This window comes from Geotrypetes seraphini, chromosome 8 (genome assembly GCF_902459505.1).
Source record: "Geotrypetes seraphini chromosome 8, aGeoSer1.1, whole genome shotgun sequence".
Lineage (NCBI taxonomy): Eukaryota > Metazoa > Chordata > Amphibia > Gymnophiona > Dermophiidae > Geotrypetes > Geotrypetes seraphini.
In genome coordinates this window covers 64,097,067-64,119,091 of record NC_047091.1, presented here as the reverse complement: position 1 = coordinate 64,119,091, position 22,025 = coordinate 64,097,067, and the positions used below count along the sequence as shown (strand labels likewise).

The window sequence follows — 22,025 nt, the reverse complement described above, 5'->3', positions numbered from 1 at the left end:
ACAATAATTTCTTGCACTGAAGAGCTTGCAGTACTTTTCCCAAGGTCACAGAGAATATCAGTGGGATCAATGGGATTTATGGTGGGCTTTTACATAGCTGCACTGCCAAACAGCACACACTAAATGCCGAGCTGTGCATAGGAATAAAATGGGCGACTTGGTAGCTCAGCTTTGTAAAGGGACCCCTAGGTGTGGTCAGTGCAGCCGCACAGGGTACAAAGGAAGCTGGAGCATCAAAATCACATCCCATCAGTTGGCTTCCCTTGTTGAAGACATCCAAGGGGTCAGGGTGGGAGCAGTTGGAGATGTATTAAACAGGGTGTATTTGTCATTTGTGATGCTCCTGGGGATTTGCATACTGGTTTCTCTGGTTCGTCATGAAATTGTACGGTATATGTGTTAGTCCACTTTTTAAGATAATATATAGAAATAAAACAAAACAAAAGGATTAAAGGTCATATCTTTTTTTATTGGACTAACTTGTTGCATTGTATGATTAGCTTTTGAAGGGGGTCCAATAGAAAAGGTATCAACTTTATTCCTTTTGCTTTCTTTTATTTCTATTTTTGTAATATGTTCTGGTTCTACAATAACTGCTAGGTCACTTCTCCTTCTTACTGCAATGGTAGTTAGTGCTTTGCATAGAGAGAGAGAAACTGAATTACTTCAAGGTCTCTCACAGAGAGGTAATCTGCAGAGTTAAGGATTAGAGCTCTCTGGGTTCACACCCTGATTCTTTTCTCTTTCACACTAGGAAGATGAAAGCCGCCCCTACTTCCTGGTTTGTGCTCACATTGTTGGGAACAGTTATTTCACAGAACACTGAGGAACCTGACAGTTACACGGTAAGAACCCACCTGGACTGTATTAAAGGACAGTGACTCTTGCAGGTCATGGATGTTGAATTGTTCCAAAAGTGATGTAATAGTCTGGTAGGGCAGGGAGGGAAGGGGACTGGGTTCAGAGCCTGGCAGGGAAGGGGGCTTGGTGCAGAGCCTGGCAGGGAGTGAGGGGGGCTGGGTGCAGAGCCTGGTACATTTTATTAAATATATTAGTACACAATTTGGCTCAGAATAGTTTTTTTCTTGGTTTTTCTCCTCTAAACCTAGGTGCGTCTTATGGTCAGGTGCGTCTTATAGTGCAAAAAATACGGTAGTTTGTTGCTGGAGATAGTGCTAAGGGCGTAATAGGGCAGAGCACGGTACTGGGGTTCAAGAAAGGATTGGACAATTTCCTGCTGGAAAAAGGGATAGAGGGGTATAGTTAGAGGATTACTACACAGGTCCTGGATCTGTTGGGCCGCCGCATGAGCGGACTGCTGGGCACGATGGAACTTAGGTCTGACCCAGCAGAGGCATTGCTTATGTTCTTATGTTCTTATCTTCTGTAAACATACATGGCTGGTGAAAATGCACCTCTGGGAGCAGCCATGCTCAAAACCGAGTCAACATCATTTAGGCTGATGCAGTGTTGTCATCTATCTGATATCATTTGTGATATCTCAGCTATGGTGCCTCTCTGTAATCCAGTGAAAATGAGGACATTTGCTGCTTCCTGGGGAAAATGCAGGATGGGGACCTCAAAATCCCCATACCGTCCCCATGAGTTCTATCCCTATCCCATTCTTGCAAGCTCTGCCTTAACTGCACAGGCCTTGAACACTTATGATTTTAAAGTTTGAGACTTGTGCAGATGAGGACAGAGCATGCAGGAATGGGGCAAGGACAATCACGAGGATGGGACAGGGATAGAGAGATCCCACGGGGATAGGTAAAATTTGTCTCCATGATATTTTCTAGAAGGAAGACACCAATGAGCAATTGAGAAATTCCCCAAACAATGACATTAGCGGTAACAATCTGACCTAGGATGCACTGTGCTAGTCAGAGACAGCTGAGATGCAGAAAGTGGTACAAAAGTTTTCTGATCCAAGCAGAAGAATGACAGGAATTTGTCAGGAGACTAAACTAGAATGTTGTGTTTAGTTTGAAGTTCTCTGGCAAACCTTTATGCCCCAATTTGGTAGCCAACTAAATAGTAGCAAATCACCAGAACCTGATGGTATTCATTTGAGATAAAATTTTGTGAAGACAAGTAAAATGTGACATAGGGAAAATATTTCTAACTATGATTATAAAGTTCTGGGTTTCAAGGAGTTATTATACTACAGATAGAAGTGGACTTTGTGAAACCAATGAAGGGATGATTGACTCTTAGTCCTTAAAACTTATTTTTTATTTATCAAATTTTGAAGTACAATTCACAAGTATCTACTTGTTACAGAAATGTGGAAGAAAAAAAACTTATAAATTGAAATTACAAATTTACTAGTAAGAAAAAATATAATATCTACTATTAGACCACCAAAAGTAAGGGGGAGTAACCATTTAGGATAAGGAAATTCAAAAAGGAAAATTTATTACAACAAATAAGGTCTTAGCACTATCTCCAGCAACAAACTACCGTATTTTTTGCACTATAAGATGCACCTGACCATAAGACGCACCTAGGTTTAGAGGAGAAAAACCAAGAAAAAAAATATTCTGAGACAAATTGTGTACTAATATATTTAATAAAATGTACCAGGCTCTGCACCTAGCCCCCCTCACTCCCTGACAGGCTCTGCACCAAGCCCCCTTCCCTGCCAGGCTCTGAACCCAGTCACCTTCCCTCCCTGCCCTACCAGACTATGCAGCCAGCCCCTCTCCCTGCCAGGCTCTGATCCCTGTCCTCCCTCCCTGCCAGGCTCTGTACCCTGTCCCCCCTCTGGTGGTCTAGTAGTAGGCCAGGACAAGAGGGATCCTTCTCATCCGACCAACAATTTTTTACCCCCCCCCCAGGTACCTTTTTTAATTCTGGTGGTTCAGCGGTGTATCGGCAAGACCAAGCTTTCCACGCTACTGCCCCTCCCTCGCTGGATGGCTGCCTCATATCTTGTGGCCAGCGGTGCACATGGCAGGAGTGAGCTTTTCGTGCTCCAGCCTGGCCCTGCACCACTCCCTTAATGGCTGCCATCAGTTTTTGCTGGACTTGCAAGAATTGACGGCAGCCATTCAGGGAGCAGCGCAGGGCCAGGCTGGAGCGTGAAAAGCTTGCTCCTGCCTTGTGCACCTGGCCGCAAGATATGATGAGGCAGCTGTCCAGCGAGGGAGGGGCAGGAGCGCGGAAAGCTCGCTCCTGCCGATACATCGTTGAAGCACCAGAATTAAAAAAGGTACCCGGGGATGTGTAAAAAATTGTTATATTTGCTCCATAAGATGCACAGACATTTCCACCCACTTTTTTTAGGGAAAAAGTACATCTTTTGGAACGAAAAATACAGTAAATGTCCGATAAGATACATTCAAACCTTAAGCTAACTTCTTAAGATCTATAAAAGCTGCCAGTTGTTCAGGAATAAAGAAAATATATCTTAGACCAGTGGTTCCCAACCCTGTCCTGGAGAACCACCAGCCAGTCGAGTTTTTGAGATAGCCCTAATGAATATGCATGAGAAAGATTTGCATATAATGGAGGTGACAGGCATACATATCTTCTCCATTAGGGCTATCCAGAAAACCTGAGTGGCTGGTGGTCCTCCAGGACAGGGTTGAGAACCACTGTCTTAGACCACCCAAAGATACCACACATTTACAAGGCTAAAGCAACCTAAATGAGGCTCCCAAATTCAAAGTCTCTTGTCTGTAAGAAGGAAAAACCTTTCTTTGTTGTTGTGTTACTTTATTAACGTCCGGAAAAATCCAAACTTTTTGCCTATAAGAGAGAGTCTTAGAATTACGGAAATAAATTTTAAAAACATTATTCAAATCTTATTCAAAAATAGAAGAAGCAACTCTTTGAGTAAAATTCTGTTATAGATTGCTCTAATATAGCTGACAAATTCTTTAAATCTAATTTCTGTTGCTCCAAAGATTGAGAAGATTTTGTTGAATTTTTTGACCTATGATTATATTGCGGTTGGGCATAAACAGCGCTGTAGAATGTTTGTCATTGATGCAGGCTGTCTCACTCAATGAGGTCTTTTTCTTCTTATTAATCAGTTTCATAAAGTCCACTTTTGTTGGATAGATAGCAATAGATTGTAATGAGGACATTTGGTCCCTATTTTTGTTTTTATTTGGCTATTTTACTACAAAGGGCATTCTCAATTTCCCTAGGTGGAACAAGGAGGCAAAGTAATTGGTTAAATAGGCCAATTATAGTTAGTGAAGTTGAGAATGCCATCTATAGTATTCCTCATGGAAATGCTGTGGAAGGAAATGGTTTTCCTGGGTAATTTTGTAAGACACTGCAAAGTGAGTTAGCTCCATATCTTGCTTTGTTTAATGGGGCACTGAAGGGAGAGAAGTTACTACCACCTATGTATCAAGCACCTACAGTAGTGTTCCCTAAACCTGAGAAAGACCTTTTAAAGCGGTGGTATAGTCATGGGGGTGGGTGAGGGGGTGGCAAGGAGGCTAGGGCCTCCTCCAGAACTGCAGCACCCCTTTAAATGGCTGGTGGGGTTACCAAAGCCCTGCCAGCCAGAGTTAGAGTTTGTGAGTGTGCTTACTTGTTGTATCTTTCAGGAGTTTGCCTCTGTTTTCTCCCCGAGGACCCAAATACTAACTGCCGTCACGTGACCGCAGGCTCAAGTAAGCACTTCCTTGTTGCACCATTATAAAACAGTCTAACACAGCGGCATCTATTTTATTCTAGCTTTATTTGCATAGAGTTTACCTGTTGTATCTATCAGGAGTTTGCCTCCATTTTCTCCCCAAGGACCCAAAGACTAACTATGGTCACATGACCGCTGGCTTGAGTAAGCACTTCCGTATGGCACCATTATAAAACTGTCTGACACAGCGATGTCCATGTAAGCCTAAGGAGCAGGTCACGCTCATATGGCTTGCGCCTTGTGGCAAGCACTTTATCTCTTCCACTTTCCTCTTTATCTCTTCTACTTTTCTACCGCAAATTATGTATACCTTCATGAGTAAAGGTAGGCTGGAAATTTTAGCATTTATCTTGTGGCCACGACAGACAATGATTATAACAATGGTTTTTATGAGAATCAATTTTGCTGTATCCCTATGGTCAGGGCAGGATTAATTCTTCGAGGGCCCCTAGGCACCCAAGTACACTGGGGCCCCCTGGCCCTGTCCTGCCCATGGCCCACCCCTACCCCGCTTATGTCCCACTCCCATTTATCTGTTTTCTTATTTACTTCTTTATTTCCACTTGTATATCTTTTTTTTTTTGATTCAAAACAAAGATTAGCATACCAGTGCACAGTTTTTCTTCTATGCAAACCCCAAATATCTCTGAACAAATCCCCCTTCCGTCCCTTCCCATCTACTTACCCAGGGCTTTAACTCTCAACCCTTTCCATGCATATATAAAACTGTTCAAATATTTGTAAAGCAGTAATACTATCTGAAATAAAAGTCTATATTAATAACCAAGTTTACAACGTCTCTCAACTGCCTCTGTATCGACCAACTGTAACCCATATGTATGCATAAACAGCCAAATCTAACTCCTCTAGTATGTTCCACTCCATGTATGTTAACTTGTAACGAAACAACAAAACAAGCAGTCCAAAGAATCCAATGTGGAACAAAAGAAGATCGGCCGACAATAAGGAGATTCAAATCAGGTGCCCTCAAGAACCATATGCCCGATGCATTTAGCCAAACAAAGCTAGTCAACGCTAACAGAAAACCATGTCTTTCATACACACAGAACACAGATACACCCTCACCCAATATGGAATAAGTAATCACAAACTAAAAATAGAAATATGTAGATAAAGGTTAAACTGAACCACCAAGAAGCCAAACTGCATACAGTGAAACACCACAGAAACAATGTCACATAGCCCCTAATACTCTGTAAAATATACATATAGCAGATGTACATTTGAAGAAACTGACAAACAATCACTAGTTTACAAATTAACAAATAGAAATAAAACAAACATTGAAAATAAGAATATACCATTTTATTGGACTAATGCCTTTTTCAATTAACTTTCAGAGGCCATAGCCTCCTTTTGCTGTTACATTATACTGTCCTGACCTGAAAAAGGGGGTTTTGGTCTCTAAAAGTTAGTAAAAATATATATAAAAATTAGTCCAATAAAAAGATTACCTTATATTCTAAAAGCAACAAAAAAATTATGTCGTTTCTGCTTTAATCATCTTCATGGAAATAGTATCTGGCTGTGGTTCCCGGTGCCTTCAGCATCTCTCTTTTTGTCCTTGGTTGGGGACAGCAGCAGCGCCGCTGCCCTGTTCTTCACATGTCCCGAGGGAGGCCATCCTTCCCTTTCTCACTCTCTCTTACTCCCTTCCCTGGGCTACCTGCTGGTGGCTTCCTCTGACCGGCATGCCTGCCGGAAATGTGAAGTTACACCGGAGGGTAGGCAGGGCGATTGCAAGCACTGGCTCGAGCCTACCACTGAGGTTTGTCTCGCCTTCTGAGCCACAAGCGAGGTTGGGTCTCGGTGGCCTAACATTGGCCAACGGCTGCGGAGAGACGATGAGCGCGAGGTGGTTAAGCAGAAAAAACGAAGAGAGAAGCCGCGAGACCTTTCCTCTTGCTTGCATCGCTCTTCCTATAAGCTCCGCCGGTCTCAATCCTGCCCCTCAAAAACAGGAAGTCACTTCAGAGGGGGGCGGGATCAAGATCGGCAGAGCCTATAGTGATGCAGGCAAGAGGAAAAGTCCCACTGCTTCTTTCTTCATTTTAGCTGTACCGTAGCTGAAGGCAGGGCTGATGGCAGCTAAGTGAGCTGCCTGGATTGTGGGGCCCCCTTGAGCTGTGGGGCCTAGGGCAGCCAATCTGTTTGCCACCTCCTAACTCCAGCCCTGGGGCCCCCCTGACTATTTTGGGCCCTAGGCACGTGCCTCTTGGGCCTATCCTTTAATCCGGCCCTGCCTATGGTTATAGGAAATAGGCATCAAGTCGCTTGGCTGTTTCCTAGAGGCTCTGTCTCCACTAATCTCATTCACATACATCAATACATTTTCAACCACTCTATTTCATCTTCGACTTTTGGACTTTTGAACTGTAGATCCTTAAAAATGAAAACAGCCTCTCTTCATGATACTATCATTAAACATAATATTCAAATTTTAGGATTAACATTCCTTCAGGATTTAGTTACTTATCCAAATCTCAAGGTTCTAAGAGAGGCAGAGGTCTTGCCTTGGTCTTTGATAAATAGTTTCCCCTTTATTGAACTGCCAATAACCATGCTTTCTTACAAAGAACTTTTAATATTAAGGTTCCAATCTTCTTAGCCTTAGTGTACTGTCCACTTAATCTTCCACTTGAAGTCTAGGATAAGATTTACTTAACTATTGCCCAATTCACCTACTATTATCTTAACCTGATTATTATAGATTTTAATGATCATTTTGATAATTTGATGCACTCTTACACTCAATATATCAATCAATTTCTATCTGATTTAGAAATATCTCAGTGAATTACATTTCCTACACATAATCTTGGACATACTATTGATCAGATTTTTTAAAAATTCACTATTCTTTTGGGACACACTCTTTCATGGACTGATCATAAACTCGTAATGTTCTCTCATGTCAGTTTGTTTTTTGATTCCAAGCAATTAAAGACTAAACAACAGATTACTACTCGGAAATGGAAATATATAGGTCTAGATTCACTAACCTGGCCAAGTTAGTCCGCTCTGTGTCCGATCCGACGCAGGCTGAATGATTCACACAGAGCCTGCATTCAAATGGGGGCGATCGGAAGAACGCCTCCCCCACAGACCTCACAAATCGCAATCCAGCGATGCAGATGCATGCGCAGACCATCTACTTTGTCTGTAGATGGTCTGCGCATACGTTTGATGTCTGTGGTTTTTTTACTTTTTACTCGCGAGCCCATGGTTTTAACCCGTGGGTTAAAACCACAGGCTGGAGTCGGGGCAGGAGAATCGGAGCAAGATTGGGGCAGGAGAGTTGGGGCAGAGCTCGGGGCAGACAGCAGGGCTGGAAGATTGGGGCAGGAGATTCGGAGCAGAGATTGAGGCAGGAGAGTCGGGGCAGAGAGCAGGGCTGGAAGATAGGGGCAGGAGAGTTGGGGAAAAGCAGGGATGGAATACAAGCCACACCCATCAGGCTGATACTGGTTCAGGCCAGATTAGAAGGCTTCAGAGGGCAGGCCACTCTAACACACCTGCAGTAAGAGCTAATCAGCACACTGCAGTGAAAGAAAAGGGAATAACTTTCACACAGAAACAGTTCCAGCTCCAGCACCAGCAACCCAAAGCCATACAGCAGAAGGAAGGCAGCACAGTACAGACTATGACAGCCAGAAAGCAGCAATCCTCACCACGGCAGCAAACTAAGGCAGAAGTTTGTGAGGTAGGGGATAATGATAATGCTGCTTTTGAGCCAGATTTTGAAATGGCTGCTAGTGAAAGTTCCTATGACATGGAAATAGAAGGAACTGATTTGCCTAGCCCAGAAGGCATGGAAATAAGCTGAAGGCCATTGTTAAAGGGGGGTTGTATGAAAGGAATTGTGGATTATTGTGGAAAAAGTGAAGTTTTGTTTGAACTTTAAAGCAGAAGCCACAGGCAGCCATTTTGTTGGTATCTGGGGAAGGGATCTTTCCAAGCTGATCCATTGAGGGAAAATTATTGGAGAGGATCTCACCCTTGGGGCATTAAGCCTAACCCCAAGGGAGTTTTGCCTGGCAGAAAAGCATTCATTTTGTTGAAATAAGGCTTTTATGTTTTGGCATATTTTTGGCTTAAACTGCAATTGTTTGGTTTGGTTTTTGAATGCTGGACTTAAGCACAAAGTTTTGAACTCTTTTAATATTAAAGCAGTACCAAGCTACCAAACAACCTTGCAAACTGCTCAGTGAGGTTTGTGTGCACTGGGTTAGGTCACTTGCTGAGCCCAGTTAGGTTGCGCCCGGTCACAATGTCCATGGCGATGATCACTGGCAGAAGATTTTGAAAATGTGACTTCTCTTAGAGCAGGGGTGCCGAAAAGGTTGATCGCAATCAACCAGTAGATCGCAAGGGCAACACGAGTCGATCGCAACTCGCGTTGCCTTTGCATTTGCCCTGCTTCCCCAATGCCACAAAATCCAGTCCCATGCTGGGGCCACTAGCCCCCCCTGGCTGGCCTGGAACTTCCTCTCCAATGTCAGAATTGACATGGGGGGAGGGAAGGCTTGTGGGCCTAGTGCGGGCCTGGATTTTGCGGTGTTGTTGAAGCAGGGAGAAATTGACGGCGGTGGCTTGGGGGGCAGGGAGAGAGAAAGACAGAAAGAAAGGGGAGGAGGCAGGGAGAAAGGAAGAAAAAGTTAGACTCATGGAGGGACAAAAAGAGATGTTGGTTGGGGATCTTCTCTGCATACAGTGTGCTTTGTGTTTTTTAAAATTTTATTGTTGGTAGATCATTTTGACTTGGTAATTTTAAAAGTAGCTCACAAGCCAAAAACGTGTGGGCAGCCCTGGTTTAGTGTATCTATTATCCAGGTGTATAGATCAGCTAGGAACCTGTCTGAGGCTTTAGACATTAGAGTTGGGGGAAAGAAATCGATGGGAAAATATTTTAGATCATATTTTTTAAATAGATGGTTGAATTAAATCCAGGTAGGTAGAGTGAATGAGCTTAGTATGCTTGTTCTTTTGGGTTCAGAGGGTTTATGTGACCAGTAAATTTTGTAGCACTAAGAGTCTCTTGCAGTTTGTACTTTTGAGCGAAAATAGTGGATGAGAGTGTCCACAGTAGGGGGCGAAGTCATGGGAAGCACATGTGTCAGATTAGTGACGAGTCTGAACAGCTCTTTTGTATCAAGTCCATTTTGGTTTATTAGGGTGAAGTAGTAGTTTTTACATTTCTTCTTCAGTTTAAATTTGTATTTTCTTGATTTTTTTCCTGCCATTTCAGTTTCGCATCTTCTTCTCTAGTCTTATTCCAGGCACTATCATTTCTATCTTACACATAGACTTCTTAAATCTCTTCTATTAGAGTCTATTGCTACAAATTTACAGATTCTTTATCAGATACTCTAAGCCAGGGGTGCCCACACTTTTTGGGCTTGCGAGCTACTTTTAAAATGACCAAGTCAAAATGATCTACCAACAATAAAATTTTAAAAAAACACAACGCACACTGTACGCATAGAATTGTTAATTATCATTCCTATTCCGGAGTTTTTTCAAAGAGGTCAAAGCAGATGACTCTATGCACTGTCACCTCAGTAACAACCATGCCTTGTTAACATTTATTGTACTTAATATACCAAACTCAATAAAATTTCTTGAACTTAAAAAAAAATTGACAAATACCCACCCCCTCCATTTTTACTAAACCACGATAGCAGTTTTTAGCGCAGGGAGCTGCGCTGAATGCCCAGCGCTGCTCTCGACGCTCATAGGCTCCCTGCGCTAAAAACCTCTATTGCGGTTTAGTAAAAGGGGACCATATTGTAAAATATAGAGAGCAGATATAAATTCAGACACATTTTGATCACTAAATTTAAAATAAAATCATTTTTCCTACCTTGTCTGGTGATTTCATGAGTCTCTGGTTGCACTTTCTTCTTCTGACTGTGCATCCAATCTTTCTTCCCTTCTTTTAGCCTGTATGCTTCCTCTCCTCCTGACCTCATTCCCCCCCCCCCCAACGTTTTCTTCCTCTCTCCCTGCCATCTCTTTATTTCTCTCTTCATGCCCTCTTTCTTTTTTTCTGTTTCTCTTCTTTCCTTGTCTCCCTGCCTGCCCTCTTTCTCCCTCCCTGCCCTCCCCTAAGCCACTGCCACTGCCATCGGATAATAGGCCGCCGGCCAAGCTCTCCCTGCTTCGGGCCCACCAGCATTCCTCTCCCCGACGTCAATTCTGCCGTTGGAGAGGAAGTTCTGCTGGCCAGAACTTCCTCTCCAACGGCAGAATTGACGTCGGGGAGAGGAAGGCTGATCGGCCCAAGATCGACCTATTGGGAGAAATGCTGCCGGGTCCTGCTTTTGAGGAAACAGAAAGTAGGCAGGACCTGGCAGCAAGAAAAGCAAATCGCAAGCTTCACTGACCTGTCTCCCACTTTAGCCCGTGAATGGGGCTCTAACATAGAAACATAGAAAGATGACGGCAGAAAAGGGCCACAGCCCATCAAGTCTGCCCACTCTATTGACCCACCCCATTGAGTCTGAGTGCTAGTGACCTAGTTCCTTAACTTGACCCTCGTAGGGATCCCACGTGGATGTCCCATTTATTCTTAAAATCGAGCACGCTGGTGGCCTTGATCACCTGCACCGGAAGTTTGTTCCAGTGATCTACCACCCTTTCCATGAAGAAATACTTCCTGGTGTCACCACTAAATTTCCCCCCTCTGAGTTTGAGCGGGTGCCCCCTTGTGACTGAGGGTCCCTTGGGAAAGAATATATCGTTTTCCACCTCAACACGACCTGTGACATACTTAAATGTCTCAATCATGTCACCCCTTTCTCTGCGCTCCTCCAGGGTATAGAGCTGCAGTTTGCCCAGTCTTTCTTCGTATGAGAGACCCTTGAGTCCGGCGACCATCCTAGTGGCCATCCGCTGGACCGACTCAGCTCAAAGCACATCTTTCCGGTAATGTGGCCTCCAGAATTGCACACAGAATTGCGTGCCGGCTTCCCTTCTCTCCCCCCCCCACCCCGGACATAACTTCCGGTTTCAGAGGGAAGAGAAGGGAAGCTGATACAAGCACACATTAGGTCCAGGAGCATAAATTCTCCAAGCCGTTTTTTTTTTGTTTTTTTTTAATGTTGAGCAGCGGAGGCAGCAGCAGAATTAAGGAGCAGGCCAGTCAGGAGGGGAAAAAAGAGAAGGGAAGAAGAGAACCCGCTCTGCGATTGACTGGGGTCGCCTGAGCGAGCGACCTGTCGATCGCGTCCGACGTGTTGGGCACCCCTGCACTAAACAGAGGGGAATTCCCCACAGGAAGAGGTAACATCATCATCAGACCCATCATAAAGGACAAGAAAAAACCTCTCTCTCAGCCTGACAACTACAGACCCATTATGTTAACCCCCCTCTTCATAAAACTGATGGAAGGGATAGTGCTAATTCAATAAATCAACCACCTAGAACAATTTCAGCTATTCCATCCCAGTCGGGCTTCATCCTATCATTCAGCACCAAGATGGTAATTGCCTCCTTCCTCAGTAACCTATACCAGGCATATCCAAAAGGTAGATCGTGATCTACCTGTAGATCACGAAGGAGTCAGAGGTAGATCGCCAGCCCTACTTGGCTCCATCTCTCCAGCAGCTCGCCCCATCGCTAGGAGAGAGTTTGTGCCAACAGGTCATTTGCTGAGGGCTTGCCGCCACTGCTGATCCTTTGCCTGTCTTTTTTCCTTGCCTGTGGGAATCTTGCCTACGGGTGTATTAGGGGTGCTTGTTGTTTTCATGCCAATAGTTTATGGGTATCCCAGGGGGCCTCTGCCCGCGCCCCATAACAATACTCCACAGGCCCGGCGTCATACCTGGTCTCCTGCCTCTCAGAATCACCCATTCCTGCCCAACACCCCTTAGAAGTGTGTTGTATACCAGGCAATATCCATTTGCCTGGGCTTTATCTGAATACTCTTACCTTATTAGTTGTGCCGTGTGCTGGTCATTGGTTGCTTTATAGTTTGCTGTCATTAAACGTTTTCGGGCAGACACAACAAAGTATCAAGAATTTGGTGATTTTACCGAGCTTGTGGAAGTTAGTGCCTAGAGACAAATCTCCCAACTTGAGAAGATGCAGTGAAGCTGTACACTCCTGTTTCGGTTCAACTTATTTGTGTGAATCTGCGTTTTCCCATCCAAAATTGACAGAGTACACAACGTTCCAACATGACAGATGAACATCTCCAGGATTCCCTGAGACCGGCCCTCATGCACTATTCACCCAACTTCAAAAAGCTGGTGGATGAAATGCAGGCTCAGATGTCTCACTAATGAGCAAGAGCGAAATGTTAAAGATTGTGCAAGATCAGCCTGGATCAGTACTCAACCTAAATTTAACACAAATTACTCAATAAAAGTTAAAGAAAGTTATTAGTCAATAAAACTTTTAGAAAAAATGTACTTTTCCATTTTCCCTCGAAGTTCTTACTGGATCTTTGTCTCTCTGTTTTGTTTTTGATTAATTTGCTTAACAGCTGTTCACATTCAAGTAAATGACAGAAGCTTAATGGGGGGGTGGGGTGGAATCCTCCAACTTTATTGGGTTAAAATTTAATTTGAAACTTAATTTTCATGGTGATAGCTCACCGGCACTATTGGCCGGAAAAAGTAGATCACGACCTGTTCGAAGTTGGATATACCTGACCTATACTATCTATTAAGCAAGGGATAAAATGCACTCATACACCAACTAGACCTCAGCAGTGCCTTGAACCTAGTGGACAATGGCTTGCTATTACTTTGCCTAGACTCCTTTTGACTATCAGGAAATATTTTCAGCTAGTTCCAAGGATTCTTGAAATCTCAAAGCTACAAAGTTCAGCTTGAAGACACACTATCTGACAAATGGGCAAGCAGCTGTGGCATTCCCCAAGGCTCTCCACTATCGCCCCTCCTCTTCAATATCTATCTAGCCTCTCTGGGGGACTACCTAATTAGCTTAAATATCGCCCACTATGGCTATGCTGGTGATATCACTATTGTCCTCCCTGTTACCTACCAAATGCACATAGAAATACAAAGAATAGACTCAGTCTTGTCTATCATAGAAGACTGGATGGCGCACTTCAAATTAAAACTAAATACTGAGAAAACCAAATTCTTCATAGCCATATCCACCAACTTCACAGTGGACTCCATAACCCTGAGGGGATCCAACTTTCCAATCGTCCCTACAATTTAAATCCTGGATGTTTATCTAGACCAGGACTGCCCAAGTCCGGTCCTCAAGATCTACTGGCAGGCCAGGTTTTCATGATATCCACAATGAACATGCATGAGAGAGATTTGCATACCAAGAAGGCAGTGCAGGCAAATCTCTCTCATGCATGTTCATTGTGGATATCCTGGAAACCTGTCCCGCCAGTAGATCTTGAGGACTGGACTTTGACAGCCCTGATCTAGACCACAGGCATCAAATTCAAGGCCCGTGGTCCGAATCTGGCTCGCTTGGCCGTTTTATGTGGCACGTGGTCCGATGCCCCCGGTGTTATCTTGTGGCTGGCTCACTCCTCTTCATAGCCGCAGCGTGCACGAAGCCACGTGCAATGGCTCCTTGCGCATCCCACGCCTCATCCAGAAGCATTCCCTCCGACATTGCGATGTCAGAGAGAAGGCTTCCGGTTCAGGTGCAGAACGTGCGAGGAGCAGCTGCACACTGCGGCTGTGAGGAGGAGGGAGCTGGCCACAAGATAACACCGGGGGCATCGGACCGCGGGTCGCCTAAAACAGCCAGAAGGTAAGACACCCGCCGGAGGGAGGCACAGTATGGAGGGAGGGAGACAACAAAGATAGGGAGAATGATTTTATTTTCAATTTAGTGTTTGAATTGTGTCAATTTTGAGAATTTTAATCTGCTGTTTATATTTTGCACTGCTCAGGAAGAAATACATTTGTTTCTTTTTCTCTGGAGGTTGTACTGCATGAGTCTTAGGGTTTCTTTTTTATATATTAGTACTTTTAGTTTTTGGTCCTGTATTTGCATAGGGGTTATCTGTGTTCTAGTAGGAATGAATGTTGAGAAGCATACAGTGTGCTTTGTGTAGTTTAATTTTGTGGTTAACCATTATGTATTAATAAGATTATATTGTGTGTGTATATATGAAAAATGAATGGGGGCGGGGTCTGGCCAGTGACTTAGCCTGTGTTTTGGGTTTCAGCCCCTTAATGTGATTGAGTTTGACACCCCTGACCATGTCAGCCCCAGTGGATCATGTCATGCACAGAGGCTTCAACACACTATGGAAACTTAGATCCATAAGAAAATACTTTGAAATGGCATCATTCCAACTCTTAGTCCAAGCACTAGTCCTAAGCATCCTTGATTACTGCAACATCATATAATGTGACAATTCCAGCACTGCTGCTGGCTTGTCACAGGCGCAATGTTGGAAAAGTAAGAACTCAGCAGTTAAAAAGTCTCACCAGGAGTTTGGCCCTGGTTCACATATAGGCAAGTCTGCCTATCCGAGTTCAGACATGCCAGGATCTAGCCTCTGGCAATGTAAACTCTTGTACCCTTTTGAAACAGCCTGAAATCAAACACTCAACACCGTTCAGAGTGTTAGGGGAATTTCTGGCATATTTCCCTTTGAATAAAACTAGTAGTAATTTTCAGACTAGCCTGCAGGGGAGCCAGAGAGAGCCTTGGCCCATTACCTAGGTATGGGCAGGGTTTTTCTAGATATCAAAAGGAGTTCCTCACTGAGCAGAGGGAGGAGACAGCGAACAGACCAGTCTCTGGAGAGAAGTGCACAAGAGTCTGAGAGCTTGCTTGATGGTGAAAGCCAGCTGAACCCTAGTGAGGATTGAGAAATGCTTGAGCTGGAGGAGGATTTCCACAGGCCAGAATTGGAGCTGATTAATACTTCAGATGGTATGGAAATAGCAGATGAGATTATCTCTGAGAATGAATTTCCAGAGCAAGAGGAGGTCTGATAACAATGCTCAGTCTATTCCAGCTGTCTAAATGGTACTACTGTATATTAAAAGGACAGACTTGTTTTTCCTGTGAAGTTTAAACCAGGAAGTGAACTGTGCTGTATCAACCATCTATAGGTGTTGGAGGTGAGAAGGTTACTTTTTGAACTATGTTTTTCCAGCAACCATAGGGCTATGGTGATTAAGAGAACCAAGGACTGTTTAACTGTGCAAGAAGCTTATTCTTTTTGCTGCAAAAGTTTTTTTGTTGTTTATTTTGGAAAGAACAATGAAATAAGCTTATGGGACATTACTGTGAACGAATTTTGGATTATTTGTTTTTTCTTTTTCATCAGAAGCAACATCAAACTAGTTTTCTTTATCTGCCTGAGAGTTTGGGAGAAAGCCTTGAAACAGCTACGGCTTTACTCAAGCCAAGGCGTGGCAACTCTCCTGCTGTGAAAAGCCTGTGGAACCCAGAGTACTGCTGTGGGTGTGCTTAAAACATTTTGTTCCTTTGAAAGTTTGCATTTACCTGTTGCTTATTGTTTTGCTTCTGTGCTTTATTTTTCTGGAAAATATTTTGCCTTGTCTTGAAAGACCTAGACAATAAATCATTATTTTTGCATTCAAGCCATTTTGACTCAAGTTGTGCTCTGTCCTGTGTACTAAGTGTCATCCTTGTTCAGTGATCTGGCTTTTTTCTGAGCCAAGCATCCACTGTAGGGCTATCCCATATTGGAAAAGTTTATGCCGCCTAGCTGGGTGGGCTGCAACTGGTCAGCGGACCAGCTAGCAATAATACTTAGGGAGCTTATGCAAACATTTCGGGAGACTAAGCATCATCCAAAACCCCACAGTCAGGCAAATTTTCAATCTTAAAAAATTCAACCACATAACCTCATTCTATCAAAAACTGCACTGGCTGACGATAGAGGGAAGGGTGCTCTTCAAATTCGACTGTCTTTTCTATAAAGCCCTACATGGCTTATTGCCCAATTATCTTACTAATCAGTTCATTTTTGCCGAGCCTGGCAGACCCACTCGTTAATAATTTTCCCCCTCAATCAAAGGATGCACTCTGAAAAGATTCATCAACAGACTCCTATCATACCAAGTTGCCTCCAGAGACCCTGAATTGAATCAACTGGTGAAAGCATCAGCCTCCTACATGCACTTTAGAAAGCTCCTAAAAACACACCTATTCTCCAAACTCTGCAGTACTTCTTAAATAATAATAATAACAGTTTATATACCGCAGGACCGTGAAGTTCTATGTGGTTTACAATGATTAAAAAGATGCTACAAATTGAGTGGAATAAACATAGTTAGGGATTAGTGGCTAACAGTTTAGGAATCAGATTTAAGGGAGAGATTGTGATGGGAGCGATTCTCCAGATTCGTTACCTAGGTACTTCAAGAACAGGTATGTTTTTAGGTGTTTCCTAAATTCGCCATAGTTATTCGCGTGTATAATTAGTTTTTCCAGGTCTTTGCCCCATAAGGCTGCTTGATACGATAGAAGATGTTGATGGTGTTTCTTAAATTTACATCCTCTATCCAATGGGGAGACAAACTGCAGGTGTGTACTCCTCTTATGTCTGTTGGTTGAGAAGGAAAAGAGGTCGGTTATATATTTAGGGGCTAGACCGGATAGTACCTTGAAGCAGAGACATCCCAGCTTGAACTTCACACGTGCCTCCATTGGCAGCCAGTGTAGGAGTTGGTAGGCAGGGGTAATGTGATCGGACTTCTTCAACCCAAAGATCAATCTGACTGCCGCATTTTGTACCAGTTGTAGTCTCTGCATGTTCTTCTGGGAGATTGCCAGATGGGCAATGTTTCAATAATCGAGATGGCTTAGTATTAGGGCTTACACCAGAATTCTGAATGAGGTAGCATCGAATTATGCTTTAATGGACCTAAGTTTCCAGATAGTAAAAAAAACCCTTTCTGACTAGGAAGTCCACTTGGTCTTTCATGGTCCAGAATTACCCCCAGAACCTTCATAGTAGGTTGAATAGGGTAGCTGAGATTGTTGATGCATAGTGATCAATTCAGGATCATTGTCCAATCCCTCGTGCTAAGTATGGTAGACTACTGCAACAGCCTTTACCTACCTTGCCCAATCAACACAATAAAAAAACTACAGACCGTCCAGAACACAGCCCTCAGACTCATATACTCACTCAGCAAATACGACCACATTACCAAAGCATACATAGAATCTCACTGGCTACCAATAAAAGCAAGAACACAATTCAAACTCTACTGTCTCCTATTCAAAGTAACCCACGGCGCAGCACCCAGCTACCTAAACAACCGTTTTCACTACTATCTCTTATCCAGAAGAAGGAGAACACAGAACATTTTCACCTACCCTCCTCTCAATGGTACTCGACGTAAGAAACTTTATGACAACCTACTAGGAACACAGGCAGCTAATATTGACTCCGACATCTCAAAATTACTGATCGAAATTACAGACATAAAAGAATTCCGAAAAGAAATAAAAACACTACTGTTCAAAAAATATCTCCCATCAATCTAAACCGCCACCTAATGAGTTCCCAACCAATTCCATTGGGAATTAGAATCTCTTTATCCAACCCAAACTAAACACCCCTACTGTCCATATCATCAACATTAATTAACCAACATCATGCAATCATCAAAACAATAAATACACCTCCACTTATAGGCAAATGATGCTACTCTCCATCCGAAGAAACTTGACTTAGCTCATGTAACATCTTTTGTAATCTAGAATATATTGTAATTCTTATTCTCCACCAGTTGTAAATTGACTCAGTTGCTATGTAACATCTCCTGTGATATTGAATGTACTGTAATTCTTCACTATTACCTGTAATTAACACTTCTCCTGTAATGTAATTCTACTGGAAATGCCCAGATATCTTCTTTATTGTAATCCGTGGCTATGTTACATCTGCTGCGATATTGAATGTATTGTAACTCTTCACTGTTACTTGTAATCTACTCTTCTCCTGTAATGTAATTCTACTGGAAATGCCCAGATATCATCTTTATTGTAATCCGCCTAGAACCGCAAGGCACAGGCGGAATAGAAATCCCTAATGTAATGTAATGTAATGTAATAGTGAAGTTGTAGTGACAGATGGGTGTGGCGAGACTATGAAGAATTTAGTTTTTTCTGAGTTAAGCTTCAGTCTGAATTCTGTGGTCCATTGTTCCATCAGGTTTAGTGCTTCTGTTGCCATGGGGGTAGTTTCAGAGGGAGAAGTAGTGAATGGGATAATGATTGTGAAGTCATCTGCGTAACTAAATAATTTTATACCCCGCTGGGCCAGCTGCACGCCTAGTGATGACATCTTAGAGACTTAGGGATATAACCTCAACTACTTTCTATTCTTGCCAAGTTACAATATAGATCAGTGGTTCCCAACCCTGTTCTGGAGGACCACTAGGCTAATTGGGTTTTCAGGCTAGCCCTAATGAATATGCATGAGAGAGATTTGCATATAATGGAAGTGAAAGGCATGCAAATCTGCTCCATGCATATTCATTAGGGCTATTCTGAAAACCCAATTGGCCTGGTGGTCCTCCAGGATAGGGTTGGGAACCACTGATATAGATCACTGACACTGGTCAACTATACCTCTTTTGTCTGCCTCATCTACAAAACACCACATGGCTTACTGTCCTGATCTACCTCCTTGTCAACTCTAATTTCTTGCCATTATAAATCTGTTAACCGCCATTACCTCTTATGTTGTAGTTCACTGACTTCGGCAGTCTTAACTCTTGCAAACCGCATAGAACCATAAGGCTTATGCGATATATAAATCAAAATGTATGTTATGTTATTAGGAGTCTGTAAGTAGTACTTACCTGCTGCTTTCTCCTCTGCATTCAGAACTACATAGGTCCCCAAGTGTGGGAGTTTTAAAATGCATTTTTGTTACAATGGGGACTCAACGTAATATAAATGCATAGGGCCCATCAAAGAGTTAATCCTGCTCTCGTAATGTATAGTGGGAATTCAAAATTTCTACCATTAAAAGACCCATGCTCACCCTGTTTGAAACTGACCTTACCACTAACTCTGATTTTCTTTCACACTGTAGGAGTGCACAGATGGCTACGAGTGGGACCATCAAACACAGCACTGCAAAGGTATGGGATATTATATATAGAGATATCACATATGCAGTATCTGACATAAAGGGACAGCAGTTTATGGTTTGGCTCTGTGTAACACTTAGCAATTTCATTACTATGTAACTTCCTTCCCAGGCCAGAGGGAACAGCTCCATACTGGACCAAGTCATGGTATTCCAAAATAGAAGTTTTGCAAAACTTCCTCAACACACAGAACATTGCACATAGTACATGTTATCTTTGTTACAACCATAAAACATAGCTACTCACCTGTAGCAGGTGTACTTTGAGAACAGCAGGCAGATATTCTCATTTGGGCAAAGTCGTTTACAGAGCCTGTCACAGACGTGTATCAAAGTGTACTATCACTTTAAAATTTTAGAGCTGCCCATACCATGCGTGCGAGTATGCCTTCCTGCCTGACGTTGGCTCGTGGGACCTTCGGTTTTGTCCAAAAGCCAAGAAGCCAGCTAGGTGAGGTAGGTGGGTTTGTGAGAACATCTGCCTGCTGTCCTTGGAGAACATCTGCTACAGGTGAGTAACTATGCTTTCTTTAAGAACAAGTATGCAGTATATTCTCACATATGGGACTTCCAAGCTGCCAGGCTCATGCCTCTAGGAAGAGGGTTAAATATAACTGTCATGAGGCTGGTGAAATCCCTGAGGATGGAAGGAAGATGGCTTCTAAAGAGAATACATTTTTGAGAACTCCCTGACGAAACTGACTGTCTCTTCTAGAATGTTGATCTAAGCAGTAATGAGAAATAAATGTATGGACTGAGGACCAAATGGCTGCTTTGCAGATGTCCTCAATGGGAGTAGAGCACAAATGGGCAATGGAAGCGGCCATAAAACTCGCACTATATGAGCAGTGATACAGTCATCCAATATCAGCCCAATCTGAGAATATGCAATGGATATACAGTCTGATAGCCAGCATGAGATAGTTTGCTTAGTAACCAAGACTCCAAATCTGTTAGGGTCAAAGGAGACAAACTGTTGAATTGTAGTCCTATGTGGTCTGGTGCAATCTAGATAGTAGGCAAGAGCTCTTTTATAGTCCAGGGTGTGGAGAATTGACTCTCCAGGATGAGTATGTGACTATGGAAAGAAAACAGGCAAAACAATGGACTTGCTGAGGTGGAATTCAGAGAGACTACATTTGGCAGAAATTTCAGATGAGTATGCAGGATAACTTTATTGTGGTAAAATCTAGTATAGGGTGGATTTGAGACTAATGCTTGCAATTTGCTGACTCAACAAGCAGAGGTAAGTGCAATGAGGAAAATCACTTTCCAGGTGAGATGTTTCAACAAAGCAGATGAAAGTGGTTCAAAGGGAGGCTTCATGAGCATGGCAAGAACAACATTCAAAATCCCAAGCAACAGGCGGCAGTTTGAGGGAAGGCTTGGTATGGTAAAAGCCATTCATGAATTTGGAGACTAGTGAATGTAGAGAAATGGATTTGGTATCCAAGAGGGCATGAAAAGCATCAATTGCACTGAGGTATACACATACTGAAGATATTTGAAGCCCAGAATTGAAAAGATGAAGGAGATAGTTCAGCACAGACAGTAGAGAGAAGGTGATTGGATCCAATGAGTGGAAATCACACCAGAGAGTAAAATGAGTCAATTTAAATTGATAGCATCATCTAAGACGCAGCTATCAAACTCAAGGCCCATGGGGCAAATCCAGCCCACCTGGTCGTTTTATGCGGCCTGCAGTCTGATGCCCCCAGTGTTACTTTGTGACCGGCTCCCTCCTCCTCACAGCCGTAGTGTGCATGGAGCCGCGCGCAGTGGCTCCTCGCGCGTTGTTCCGCCTCTAATTTCTGACAAGTGGGATGATCAGTGACACTCAGAAAAGCACACAGACAATATAAAGCATAAACAATAACACTTTATTATACACATATAAGAATTAAATATAAAATAGCATCACCTTGACCCCATATAACAATCATCTTCACCATTGGGAATCCCTGCAATAGATAGATGGGTAGACCAAAGGACTGTCCCGTGAGACGTGGCCAAATGTCATGGATTCTGATGTCAGGGTCAGAATCCCGGTCTTATATAGGATGCACACTGCGGAGTTCATAGTAAAAGCATAAACAGCTGGTCCTGCTGTTACAATTAGTCCTGCTCTTTTGTTCTGTGTTTTGACAACACCCAGGTCAGGATGTCAGAAGGAGGTGTTTGCAGAAAACCGGCTTTCCATCTGGTTTCACTCTCCCTTTGATGTGGTTTTGTCAACATTCAGGTCCCATC

At 43.2% G+C, this 22,025-nt stretch overlaps 1 protein-coding gene across 4 annotated transcripts in view; it reads left to right on the top strand.

The window, feature by feature from the left end:
* Positions 1-22,025, top strand: part of EFEMP2 (EGF containing fibulin extracellular matrix protein 2) — a 101,640-nt gene that overhangs the window by 15,869 nt on the left and 63,746 nt on the right. For 3 of the 4 annotated variants that reach the window (XM_033953613.1, XM_033953612.1, XM_033953614.1), the window contains exons 2-3: positions 755-845; positions 19,719-19,767. In XM_033953613.1, coding sequence (XP_033809504.1) covers positions 759-845; positions 19,719-19,767 — 136 coding nt within the window. In that variant the 5' untranslated portion in view covers positions 755-758. Of the gene's footprint in view, positions 1-754; positions 846-15,508; positions 15,566-19,718; positions 19,768-22,025 lie in introns of those variants that run through there. The other variant, XM_033953615.1, reaches the window with a different exon arrangement.